Below are 13,532 nucleotides of genomic sequence, written 5' to 3' on the forward strand. Positions count from 1 at the left end.
CTGTAGTTCCCCAGATCCTCCTTCCAGCCCTTCTTGTGGATGGGTGTCACATTTGCCAACCTCCAGTCAGCTGGGACCTCCCCAGTTGTCCAGGACTGCTCATAAATGATGCAAAGTGGCCTGGTGAGCACTTCCACCAGCTCTTTCAATACCCTTGGGTGGATCCCATCCGGCCCTAGATTTGTGCACCTCCAGGTGCTGAAGCAGGTCTCTCACCGATTCCCTTTGGATTACAGGGGCTTCATTCTGCTCCCCATCCCTGTCTTCTAGCTCAGGGGTCTGGGTACTCAGGGAACAACTGGTCCTACTGCTGAAGACTGAGGCAAAGACAGCATTAAGTACCTCAGCCTTTTCCTCATCCTTGGTCACTATGTTACTGGTCCCATCTACTAGAGGACAGAGATTATCCTTAGTCCTCTTTTTATTGCTAATATATTTATAGAAACTTTTTTTGTTGTCCTTGACAACAGAAGCCAGGTTTAGTTCTAGCTGGGCTTTGGCCCTCCTGATTTTTTCCCTACATAGCTTCACTACCTCTTTGTAGTCGTCTTGAGTGGCCTGCCCTTCCTTCCAAAGGCCATAAATCCTCTTTTTTTCCCTAAGTTGCAACACTAGCTCCCTGTTTAGCCAGGCCGGTCTTTTTCCCCGATGGCTTGTCTTCCGGCACATGGGGAGAGCCTGCTCCTGCGCCTTTAAGACTTCCTTCTTGAAAATCATCCAGGCTTTCTGGGCTCCTTTGCTCTGGAGGACTGCCTCCCAGGGGACTTTGTCAACCAGGCTCCTGAAAAGCCCAAAGTCCGCCCTCCGGAAGTCCAAGGTATTAGTTCTGCTGACCCCTCTCCTTGCTTCTCGCAGAATCGAAAACTCTATCATTGCATGGTCACTGTTCCCGAGGCAGCCTCCAACCGCCACATCCCCCACAAGATCCAGCAGGGCACCTTCCCTAGTTGGCTCTCTCACCAGCTGTGTCAGGAAGTTATCCCCAGTACATTCCAGGAACCTTCTAGACTGTTCCCTCCCTGCTGTATTGTATTCCCAGCAGATGTCCGGCAAATTGAAGTCCCCCACGAGGACAAGAGCTTGTGATCTAGAGACTTCTCCCAGCCGTTTATAGAATATTTCATCTGCCTCCTCATCCCGGTTGGGCGGTCTATAACAGACTCCTACTAAGATATCTGCCTTGTTAGCCCTGCCCCTGATTCTTACCCATAAACAACCTTGATGTGATTAAAGGTCCGTTAACACCCACGTGGAGATGTTTAAATTGTCACTGACTTGGAAAGGTGTATTAAATTACCTAGATTGTTTTGGAAATCTTGACATGTGGTTACTTAATAGTGTTGCTTTAATAAATATGTATCAAGAACTGCATATAAATTCTTAATAAAGGTGCTCTTTTAGAAGATTACTTACTAGATTTTCTTCAGTAAGCTCAGATCCACCCTATTTGAGTACTCAATATTCATTACTAATTTATCCCTACAATTACCTTTGTGAGACAAGCTTCTCATACTTCATACACAAGAAATTGAAACAGAAATCATAAATGATTTACACAGAGCCCGACAATTGTATCAGAACCCAAGGCACTTGATTCTAGAGTTTTAAGTCCTCTTCACAAATACAAATCTTAACAAGCCAGCCTTTCTCTTTGAAGCAATACATACCCCGTTTGGAGCCATTACGATCCTCACTTCATCAAAAAGATGAAGAGCACCAATATTTTCTTTAAAACAGTAAGGTGAGGTATTGATACATTAAATTTATTCCTTACAGGTGAAGAATGGAAGCATCTTTGATGAAGTAATTAATAAAATTATTTCAAACTGTTCCAAACACCTTCCAGGGCATCTTACATGACAAATAGTTGAAACAGACTTGAGTAAAATTATGTCTCCTCTCCCTTCTACGCAGCCTGTCAGTTGCCCACTCATTCAGAACACGACTAAATGAGCTCTTAGCCTACAAATGTTTAAGACACAGTGAGCTGACTGTACTACTTGCACTCACTGCCCGAAACAGAGAAGAGTTCCTGCTTCTGACTGCATGTCTCTGTGCTTACTTTCGCGTCTTTGGTTATTTCTTTGATCCTCCTGTGAGCTGATTTAACTCTTTAAAACTTAACAGAAATCCAGCAGAAAGATGTACAAATTTCTCTTTTTAAGTCAACAAATGCCAAAGCCTGAGAAGTACCAGAACTTGTAGGCAGAAGGCAGCAGGATTACCCAGTCCAAGCTGAGGGAGCAAGACTTCCTCCTTTTGGCAATGAGGAAATCAGCTTGTCTATATTCCAAGCAGATTCTGTACATCTTTAATTTCTGTTCTGAGGTTTCAACTTACCACCTGCTTTATGTTATCCCAAGTAGCCTCACTAGAAGGCAGTTATGTTTTTTTGGGAAAACGGATATGTCAGATCTAACACAGAAGAAAGACTCCTAAAAATCCGTAAATAAGGACAAGGAATTAAAACTGAACTATAGCAAGCGTTTACTTTCTGCAGGAAGACAACCTTCCATTATACTAGTAACTGCAATACGAAAGATATCAAATAAGATTTGCCTAGTGCCTATGATAACCCAAGACCATGTTACAACTTTAAGTGACCAAGGCACTATGGCTAGAATGTCTTTTCACACTTGACACACACAGATTCCACCCCTAGATTCAGAAAACAAACAAGTTGGTACCATTGTAACAAGCATTAGTTCAGCAGCAGATCAATACACTTCTACAAATCACTTTACCACAGGGGAATAACGTTAGGCAATAAGATTTTGTGTCTTGGATTGTTCAGATAACAGGTTTCTGGGGGTGGGGCAGAGTTTTCTATTGAGGAAGGCAGGGGAGTGGTACACTGCATCTGATCCCAATGACAAAGAAATTGCCTGGACCTTGATACATCAGTTCTAAGAAAAAGAGAAGTGTTGAATATTCCATATGCTCCTTCCAAAGTTTTATTAGTATCCTTACAATTCCTGTCAATTTTTTTACTCTGGACTGTTAATAAAGATTTTCATCTTTTCATGACCTGAATTCTCCATTCTCCCTTAAAGATGGATCAAGACCATGAACAGACACAAGGAAAGAAGGCAGAAATATTGCTGTTCTTACCTTTCTAACAAGGAAGAAACCATCAATATAATTAATTACCAAACAAACTGTGACTAAAACAAGTTAATGCAATTTAATTCCCATTCCAATTACTGTTAAACAAAAGTAACTTGTGGCTTGTACTTTCCAGGACAGCATAGTAACAAAGCTAATTGCTCCGTCTTCAAAGAACTGCTCCACGTTTTTCATATGAATTCTTCAGTAAGATGCTGCTGAAAGAGGAGGTTTTTGGGTTTTTTTACAAAGGCAACACATGACACTCATTTCAGTAAATCCTTCCAACAAGAATACCCAAATATCCTTGTCTCTATTGGATATATTTTACTCAATATACAAAACGAAAACAAGACCAAAAATGTGCCGCTTTGCAAAGACTGAAATCCTTCATTGTCCAAAAAACCATTGATTTATTTATTCTCCAACATCTTAAAAGTAGACTTAATCCTATGAATGAATACTTACTCTTTTGTAGCTTTTATGTTTCACAGCATACTTCTAAGTATGTACTCTAAGATAATTTATAGCCCTCCTAAGTGTTTGGCAGAACAAATAAACGCATTAGAATTAATTTTGCTTCAGGTGTACCTTACGTGAATGTTAAATACCATTTTTGGAATCAGATATACATTACCCATACTGAACAGATACTGTTACCTAAGAAGTTAGTAATTGTAAAAATGGAAAAGAACAGCATTTATGCTAAAAAAAAAATACTTATGGACAGTTGCTAGTGGGGTTTGGCAGATATTGCTGCCATTTTAATTTGCAAATATTCATCTAGTGGGAAACAACCAATTTTTTCAACTTTTCTCTGAAGTTACTGGGTAGCTTGAAAAACTATTGCAGTACAGACACACATGCTCAAAGAAAAAAGTTTTGCCAGTGACTTAGCATACCTAGAGACTGCCATATACTTTGGAACATAATTTAAAAGATGCGTGGGGTTTACCTTCCTACTATATTCTTCAGCTTTTTCTTTCGTTTTTAAAATTTTGCTCTGCATTTGGCCTCAAATCATACCATTGATAAGATGAATGCACAGCACACAGAAAACAGTAAGAACCAAAAGTGTTCCAGAAGTGATACACGTGATTTAGAAAGGAAAGAACCAAGATAAACATTCACCATATTATATAGATACCTTGGATTCATAATTAACTTGACAGAGCTTAAAAGACTTTCTGATGCAGGACGCTTTGCTTCCCCCCTCCCTCAGAGTTTTTAGTAGAAAGTAGATCAGAATAAAACTGGGCAATAAAAAGTATGAAGTGCTTGAACTAAAGTGTACAGGCAGCAAATAATATAAAATAAAATTACTTTATAGGTAACACACATGACAAGCTGATACAGCAAATTACTTACTAAACCCATGACTCAATTTTGAAAGGATTGATCATTTCAGAACTCGACAGCAAGTATAAAACATTAAAGCCATCTTAAGACTGAACTCCACTTCTATTATCTTTGAATTTTTTTTATACATTGTCTTATGATTAAGACATTCATTACTGTTTAGTACATCATATAATTTATAATAATTCTCTACAGAACAATATAGTTAATTCAGTATCATCAATAACTTTATACAGATACAGTATTGAAGCCATGTCCTCTTTTGCTTTCTGTCAAGTACAAAACAGCTTATATAGACTATAAAAAGCTACACGCCACAGTTGTAGCATACCGTATTTTAAAGTTTACAGTAGTGGCTTTTTGATCTTTCAAGACAAATAAACATGATACCACATAACAAACAGTTGTGCAAACTCAGGCTTAAGAGGAAGACTTAACTACCTCCTTTTTCCAGAACTACTTTTCCCTGCTTTACTGCTGCTACTACCAGACTTGCTGGAAGATTTTGAAGAGAAAAGTCTTGTCATGAATTCAGAGACATCTGGCAGCTCATGGTTGGAATTCAGCATGTTCATTGACTGCTCCATTTCCTGCATGCAAAGATTAGATAACCTTAATAGTCCGTAACGATTATGGCTGTTTCTAAGGCATCAATTGAAAGATCAGGAAGATGTCAAATTTTCCCAAATACTGTTTTACTATTTGTAGTCCTCTAGGGTACATATTGCTACATATTTTTATGCAACCACAGCCAAATGCCCAGCTACGCACAGAAACATAAAATCCCAAAACTAAAAGCACTGGTATATGAAAAAAGGTAACCATGTCTTAAGCAGTCTTACAGGGCAACCACCTGATAAAAAAAAAAAATTCTAAAAGAAAAAAATGCCATTACTGATTTTCAGCATTACTTTCCTCCACTTTAAAATTTAAGCTTTTATTTAGATTTTCAGATCTGTGTTCTCATAGGTTTCACATACTAATTTGAAAACACAAAAGTATTATTTACGCTACACGTAACAAATTTTTGAAGTTGTTTGAAGGGATTAGATATTTTTATTGCCCTACTTTTTAACATCAAGCGTACAGCAGCTAAGTTTTCTTTGTTTCATGAAAGGAAGGATTTTAATGAGACAATATATCCAGCTAAGCTTAATGTAACTTTAGAGTTTAGCATAGTGGCTCTATGAGACAAATTAATACGGTTTAAAACAAACAAACCCTGAAGTACTTTTAATTTATACAACAGCTGAACTGCACATCCACAGTGTGATAATGCTTTTAGTAATTGCCAATTTAATGTGGGACTGTCACCTTGCTCTTCTAGTTATCATTCAGAATGATACAGTTTTAACTGTTTCCATGGTACAAACAAAGCAAAAGCTGTTACGGCAGCCTTTGTTACTGTTACATCTATACTACATCTGTACTTAATGCCTCTACAACACGCACAGTTACTAAATCATTAATTTTCTATACAAACTAGTACTGGTATGCTTTTTATAGGTATCACTTATTTAAAAAAAAAAAAAAAGAAAAATACTCAGTAACCTATAAAGTACTACTGAAGACAGTGGTCATTTAAAGGAAAAGGAGTTTAAATAAACCAAACCCTCAAAAAGCAGCCACCCAAGACAGACAAGGAATACTTCTAAAAATAAGAAAAGATTTGGCAAACACCTTGAATCTCCATTTTGTCCTAGCCTTCTGTTATTCGGCATTGTGCATGATGAAAGGACAATAAATCAGATAATTCAATGACTATTATTAAGACTCCATATCATATACGCTATTGTGACATCGGGATTTAATATTCTTGTAAACTATGTGGTTTAGGCTGATGGGTAAGAGAACCCCACATAATACTCTTCTCAACACAGGACACTTAATTAAATGATGTCTAAAAATGAAGTGCTAGATTTCAAGAGAGTGCAGAAATTAACTAGAAACTTATAAGAAAAATCGCCTTCAAGAAATTTTATTTTATAGAAATTCTGGGAAACACCATTCATACTGTAGTACTTTCAAACCTGCACCAAACAATTAAATTCTGCGTTGTGCTGTTTAACAGCATATTCGTGAGTTGGAAATGTTAGAACTCATTGTCAGAACAGCAACACTGTATTAACTGAGTAAGTGATGCCCATTAAACCTTCTTTAAAAGTCCAGTTTTGGTTTAATTTCTTTTCTGTACCTTAAAATCTCATTATTTTTGTTCTCTATGTCCGCATCAATTGAACATACTTACCCGTCTCATATCAGGATCACTGGTGTTGACAACTTTAGGCAAAAGCACAAATATCAGTAATGGAAGAACCATCATCATCACCTATGCAGAAAACAGCAAATATTTCTTCAGCTTATTTGTTGCTCCAGACATTTTTCAACATAACTGACATAAAGCTTTTGGATAAACAGCCAAGTTCTATAACTATTGCATTTTGAGCCGGTAACCCAGTAACAGTAATCCAGTTGTCAGGAAAGAAAGCTGATAAGGAAGTATTATGTTTTAAATAACAGATTTCAAAGTCGGACCATTAAAGCAAATGCATGTTATCTCTTTCAACTGTTAGAATTACAGTCTTGCAATACATTGATCTCCACGCTACTAGAACATCGTGTTGCCAAAGGAACCAGACTATGGGCTATTTTCAGAGGACATACATTAACGACGTGGGTATACAGGGAAGCAGAGGTCACAGAAAAACTTTCTATTTGTAAATAAGTAAAAAACAAAGAAATAAAACAATCCTCTCAGAAGCAAACTGTGCACATTTTTTCTCTATTATTTTATTCTTGGTATTCTGAATAATAGCTATACTTGGAAACTTAGCATACTTTTAACCTTTGTATGTTGCTTGTACATACCATAGGGTTCATGAGGAAATCTGTCCATCCCCAAGATTCTCTCTTTATAAAGTATGAAGGAGGTCCAGAAGATTTCATCTGGAGTGGGTATGGCAGCCTGACAACTTCAGAGGTTTTGATGTAATTCACGTATCTTGCTCTAATGAGCAAAAGGTAAATCATTAAAAATATAAATACAATCTTTAACAAAAAAAAAAGATTATTTAATAATATTCTAAACAGAGTTTTAATAGTAGACTACAAACAAAACTAAAACTATCTGCTAAGCAGTGTCAACTAGGCTTTACCTTTCAGAAGCTAATCTCTCTCATCAGTATACTTTATGGAATCAAATGATAATTTACCTTTTTTCCAGGCTAGCTATTAAGCAGGCTGAAAAACGTGATACGGAAAACAGACCTGCAGATCAGAAACATCAGAGCTATTTGTTCAAATGTGACTCCTGCAATACATTTTTTCTCACCTTGGTAACCAGCAAGAAAAGCTACAACGTCTAAAGAGAAGGCACTGCTTTGAACAGTGTAGTGTAGCTTAAACAGAGGTTGCTCAGGGCAACAATTATTTATATGTGAAGTTAATACTACCTTTTCCTTAAGTGCATTACTTTGAATTTATTGATACTGAATCTCAGTCTTTATTACTTTATAAGGTCTTTCCATAGCTCTTCACTAGTATTCATCACTTAGGCTTAGTATTTACTTGGTATTATCATCTAACTTTGTCACTCTTGAACCATTTTTAATGATTTATGAATATTACCCACCTTTTGCAACTCCAGGGATGACTTCTGTCCATTACAAGAGAAATAATTTATTCCTTCTGAATTTTTCACCAAATACTCATCCATAGAATGTCTTTCCCTCCTACCTTACGACTACATGTTTTCTTCAAAAGCTTTTGAGATTTTCAAGTAGATCTTATCAAACATATCAGTTACCCACATGCTGTTTCATCTTTCTAAGAATTTCAGTGGCTTTTTTAAGGCAGAACTTCCCTTAGAAAAGCCCAGTTGACATTTTCCACGTGCATTATGTTTTCTCATGCATCTCCCAACTGTATTCCACATTATAGCTTCTACCTGTTTGATTGGTAGAGAAGTCAAGCCTACTGGCTCTGCAGACATACACTAGCAATTTAGCTAATGTCAAATTTGCTACCTCTAATCCTCAGATACCAAAACAGTGCTAATTGAGAGGTTATACACGCTATTGTGTCTATTTTACCGAGTTCCTTCCATATTTATTACATATTAATTGTTGCCAATGAGATACTGCATAACAAAGTATAAAAGTAAAATTTCATAAAGTTTGGGGAAAAAAATGTAAGTACAAACTGTGCTATTATTATTATAAACAGACAGTTTGTACTGTTTTCAGTTTGGGATTTCAATTTTTAACCTTCCCAAAAAATACTGCTCCAGCATTTATACTGATGTTTGTATTCCTAAAATGTAACAGCATTTTTTATAAGATACTGTAAAAGAGAAACTTGAAGTTGAGATGCTACATGTGTACCTGTACAAAGAATAATGAGCTACAAACACGTTCATTTAAATGAAAATCATCTTAATAGATGGGACATTCATTTTTCTGTATTACTTACTGAATCATGTGCAGTTAAAGATTTACAGTTATAGTTGTTACGGATAACGTATCTGGCCATAACATATTAAAAAAAGGTAACAATGCTACAGAAATACTGCAGGCTGGCAACTACTAGCATTTGCCAGTAACTCTAAGGAGTATCTTATGGAGGTGTAACAGAAATATTTTAGAATTTCATTGTGCCAAGTCTTGACAGAACATTCAGCAGAAAAGAAAGGAAAAAGGGAAGGAGGAAAAAAAACCATGCTGGCAAAAGATAAAGTGGTTAACTCATTTATGTCTAGATTTTATTTCCGGATAGCTGCATGAAAAAGTAACGGAAGTAAACAAACAGGACTCTCTTTATCTATTTCCTATTTATCTTTATCTATTTAAGGCCATAAATACGAAAGGAAGAAAGAAATCAGACTTCAGATTTAAACATATGGACTGAAATGGAACATCAGGTCTACAGTACTGTTTACATTACTTCTTATACTGTGCTGTCAAGCATACTTAACAGGTCGATACAGAAGCAAATCAGGAAAGGCTCACCTCATTTTGCCTTTTGAAGTTATGTCAACTCGCACAGGCTCAAATTTATGAGCAGGGGATATAACTTCCACTACGTAAGATCCTGAAGGTACATCATGAACGACAAAACTTCCATCTGTCCTGAAAAAACAGTAAGTTCCACTACATTTCAGTATGCTCCAGTACAAAAGAGAGTGTGCTTTACTTTTCGTTAAAGAAGAAACTGTAATAGTATCACTTCATATTATAAATCTTAATATAACAATGACCAAAAGGAAAATTTAAGTCGCTTAGCACTTATAGTATCAAGACCCTTAAGATCATAAATGTGTGCCACAAAAGTAGCAGAAATTACCAGTTATGTTAAAGATCTTCTCATGTCCTCAAGCTATTGTCTTGTTGGAGGAATAATTTAACGGCCTAATTAAGTTTTGAAATGCTTACATTTCATGTATTCAAATGATGGCAGAATCAACTTACACTTTCCTCCCTCCTTCCGAAATACATACAATGAAGTTTATGTTGCTTCAGTACTTCTGCTGGAAGCATAACCCCCAAAATTGCCACCCTACATAGTGTGGGCAGATATTAGAGATGACTTGCAATGCAAAAAAATTGCAGTTTGTTCGTTCATTGCAAAATAGAGGTTTTTACTTTTAATTGCTCCCTTTAGGACCAGCCCACGCTGGAAAGCTCTATCACAACAATAAGGAAACTAATAGCTCTGAACGTACACACAGAAGGGATTTTTAGGCAGACTGCTTTTATTTTAAAACGTGAAAATTCAATATTCAGTTTAACTTCTTGTAAAAAGATACTTGAAAACTTCATCACCAGCTGCCACTGAATTAAAGTACAGAAGCTTGTCGTTTTCCTCCTACATGCTTCCAGAAGTTTCCAGGAAGAAAAACTTACGTGTTCTCTACCCTTTTGAAATGAATATAAAAGATATCTCTCCTAAAGATAAGACTCAAAATTAAGACAAAAGTTGTTCAAAGAGGGGGGAAAAAGCAATAAAAACTGATACGCTAGAAATTTGTATCAGGAAAACAAACAAATGAAACCTCTTAAAAGTGAACCCTCAAAAAGAATTTTGTCCTTATAGTCACACAAGTTCTCTCTCTCAAAGACGTACGTCACTTAAGGACTTTCCCCATCACAAAGGCAGAAGCATATAAACAGTATTGTCTAAGTGGATTTCACTAATACTTTGTGTGATGATTTGAACCCCTAAGAATGCTTACACTATCTTATATTGCAACTGCTGTGGGATGTTTCCCTAGAAATTTCCTTTATTTTTTTCATTTTTTCACAGTATTATTTTAATAAAATTCAATTATATTTTCTTTCTAAAGATTTATTTATATGACAAAGCAAATTCTCACTTCATAAACTGGTATCAAACTGCTTTTTTAGAAGAAAAAAGTTTCATTTTTATTACAGTAGGGAAACTAATCTGATCTATAAAAATGCTTGTACTAGAGAATGACTCTTGAAATACTCAAAAAGAAACTTTGCTATGTCAAATAATTATTTTCCTCTTTTTGATAACTGGAATGACATCCATGTAATATATAGTCAAAACCTGCATGAGAGTTGGTGACAAAAGATGGTGACAAATTTATCTTCTGATATACCAAATACATTTAAATCTGTCACTGAAAATGAAGGATCTTTCTACTGAACCAGAAATACAACTGTTATCTAAGAAAACTGTTCTTTCTTTTAACACAGTCCTTACTAAAAGTATACTGCTATCCACTACTGCGCTTATTACAAGTAACAAAAAAAAAAATCCCAACTAACATTAATGCATTTTTCCTAAAATGTACCACGCTTATGGTAGTGCAACATCTACAAATATGTTTATCAAACTGAGTAACTTCGGTAATATTCACTGCTTGGCTTTAAGTTAAATCAATATAATTTGATACGTCTATAAATACACGTATCAAATTAATGTAATCAATAGAGCTTGATATCTAGGTTACACTATCATAAATATGGTATGCTCTTAGCTAAGACTATTTCCTCATATTTCAGACAACTCAAGCTCAAGCAAACATTCGGAAGTTTACAAACTCCATGGTATTTATTAAATCAGCTCCTAAATATGATGTCAGGCTCCCAGAGCTTGGTTGTAGTGCCTTATCAGGTGCCACACCGACAAGACTCTGTAGGTTTTGCACAGTCAAAATTCAGTTCAAGTTTTATTGCAGCAGGAATAATTAAAAATTACTAGTATTTACAAGATGGTATATTATATTAATTCCATATAAACTTTCTCATTATAATACATAATTTTAAAAGCAATGTATTACACTGTATTAAAAATACTAAGAATTATTTTAGAACAAGGGTCTACTCTTGAAACTATGAGATTAGTTTTATTCTGAGGATGTTTTCTATGCCTTAATATCTCTAGATCCTTAGCTGATCTGAATATACCCACTACTACCTGAGACTGAATAAGCTAATCTGATTCTTTACAGCTCCCAAATCCATTTGCCTGACGTTGTGTGAGGAAAAAAAGCCGCAGCGTTTGAAATGGCTTTCACTGGTACAGTGAAAAAGGTTTTTCACAGGTACTGTAATAGATAACTACAACTGGAACTTTTGCCACAAACAAACGTTTCTCCAGAATAAGTAAATTCTTAGCTAAAGAGAGGGTCTTAAAAAAGAAGGGACAGAATTTGCACCCACAAAAGTACCTACTGTACTCCACAGTTTGATGCAAACACGGTTTTGTTGGTTGTTTTTTTTAAAATGAAAACTCGGTTCCAATTTTTTGACGGCTAAAAAGCTGGCAACTTTGGCCACCAATTTGTTCACGCCTGCGGGAGGCTGAGACCACCACCACCACCTGCAGCACGCCAGCTTCCCACTGCAGGCCTAGCCGTTCCTAGCGCCTCACACGGCAGAGCGCAAGCGTACCGGCAAAGCCAAACCGGGACGCGAGATGTTCGTCTCCGCAGCTGTGCGCCGCCACCCGGGACAAGGCCGCTGCCTCGCAGGGCGCTGCTCCCGCTCCGCCACAGCTCGCCGCCATCTTACGGCCTGTCGGAGGCGCGGAGCAGATCTCCGAGCGCCACCGGGCGACGGCGGACCCAGCCCGGCGAGGGGACGCGTGCTTCCCCGCCGGGCCCCAGCCCCCCGCCCCGCCCGCCGCTCACTTCAGGAAGCCGACGTGCTCCTCCCCGTCCACCAGCACCCGGGCCCCGGCGATCCAGTCCTGCGGCTTCACCCCGGGCACCACGGCCCGGCCCTCGATCTTAAACCGCTCCCCTGGGCCCGCGACGCCCGGCGACTCCGCTGCCCCGACCGCCTCCGAGCCACAGGCGCCGTCGGGCAGCGGCGAGGCACAGAGCCAGAGCAGCAGCACCAGCGGCAGCGCCGGCCGGACCGCCCCGCTACCCACCGCCATCGCGCCGCCAGCTCCGCGCATGCGCCGAGCGCCACCCGCCGCGCGGGGAGCCGGGCCGCGGGCCTGCTGCGCGTGCGCACCAGGAGGGCGGCAAGGGGAGCCGGCGCCGAGCGCATGCGCGCGAGAGAGGGTGGGGAGCCCTCCGGTGACGGAACCAGCGCCGGCCAATAGGAGGGAGCGGGGACGCGTGCTGAGGCGGAAGCGCTGCTGCGGTCGGGGCTCGGGTGGAGGCGCTGGCCCAAGCGCCCTTCGCCGGGCGCCTCGGCTCGGCCTACGCGTGGCGGGAGTGCGGGGCCCGGGCTGCCCTGCTGCCCGCCTGAAAGAGCGCAGGCCGCGGGGAAGCCTCTCAACTCGGGCAGAGCGCCGGCGGGGCCGCAGGGGCACCTGCCTCTCAGTAGCGCCAACGCAGAGGCCGCAGGGCTGGCTGGCTATGGGCATAGACTAGATACACCCATTATGACCACCACAGGTAGTTATCGCTTGGGCAGGGTTTCAGGAGATAAAAGATCAGGTTGGCACCTGGGAAGGAGGGAGCGCACCATCACATGCTCTTGGGCCCTAAAAGCAGCACAGTTACTCTAAACGTCTTGCAGTGCTTGCTCTGATTCCGCAGCACGGGTAACTTGCAGTCTGGATAATCTGTGTCCATACACAGTTCT

At 39.1% G+C, this 13,532-nt stretch overlaps 1 protein-coding gene across 3 annotated transcripts; it reads right to left on the reverse strand.

The window, feature by feature from the left end:
• Window positions 1–2,463: 2,463 nt before the first annotated feature.
• EMC7 (ER membrane protein complex subunit 7) lies at window positions 2,464–13,326 on the reverse strand. Of its 3 annotated transcripts, none has more exons than XM_063332916.1 (6): window positions 12,623–13,326; window positions 9,471–9,590; window positions 7,333–7,471; window positions 6,713–6,793; window positions 4,906–5,054; window positions 2,464–3,320 (listed from the first exon to the last, which is right to left on the reverse strand). In XM_063332916.1, exons 1-6 carry the CDS (start codon window positions 13,309–13,311, stop codon window positions 3,275–3,277), a joined length of 1,224 nt encoding a protein of 407 aa, XP_063188986.1. In that variant the 5' UTR covers window positions 13,312–13,326; the 3' UTR covers window positions 2,464–3,274. The 3 variants fall into 3 exon arrangements, with proteins under 3 accessions (XP_063188986.1, XP_063188985.1, XP_063188988.1); XM_063332915.1 differs by having other exon boundaries at window positions 2,464–3,323; XM_063332918.1 differs by having other exon boundaries at window positions 2,464–5,054.
• Between the last annotated feature and the right edge of the window lie 206 nt (window positions 13,327–13,532).

The sequence above is a fragment of the Chroicocephalus ridibundus genome, chromosome 4 (genome assembly GCF_963924245.1).
Source record: "Chroicocephalus ridibundus chromosome 4, bChrRid1.1, whole genome shotgun sequence".
Taxonomy (NCBI): domain Eukaryota; kingdom Metazoa; phylum Chordata; class Aves; order Charadriiformes; family Laridae; genus Chroicocephalus; species Chroicocephalus ridibundus.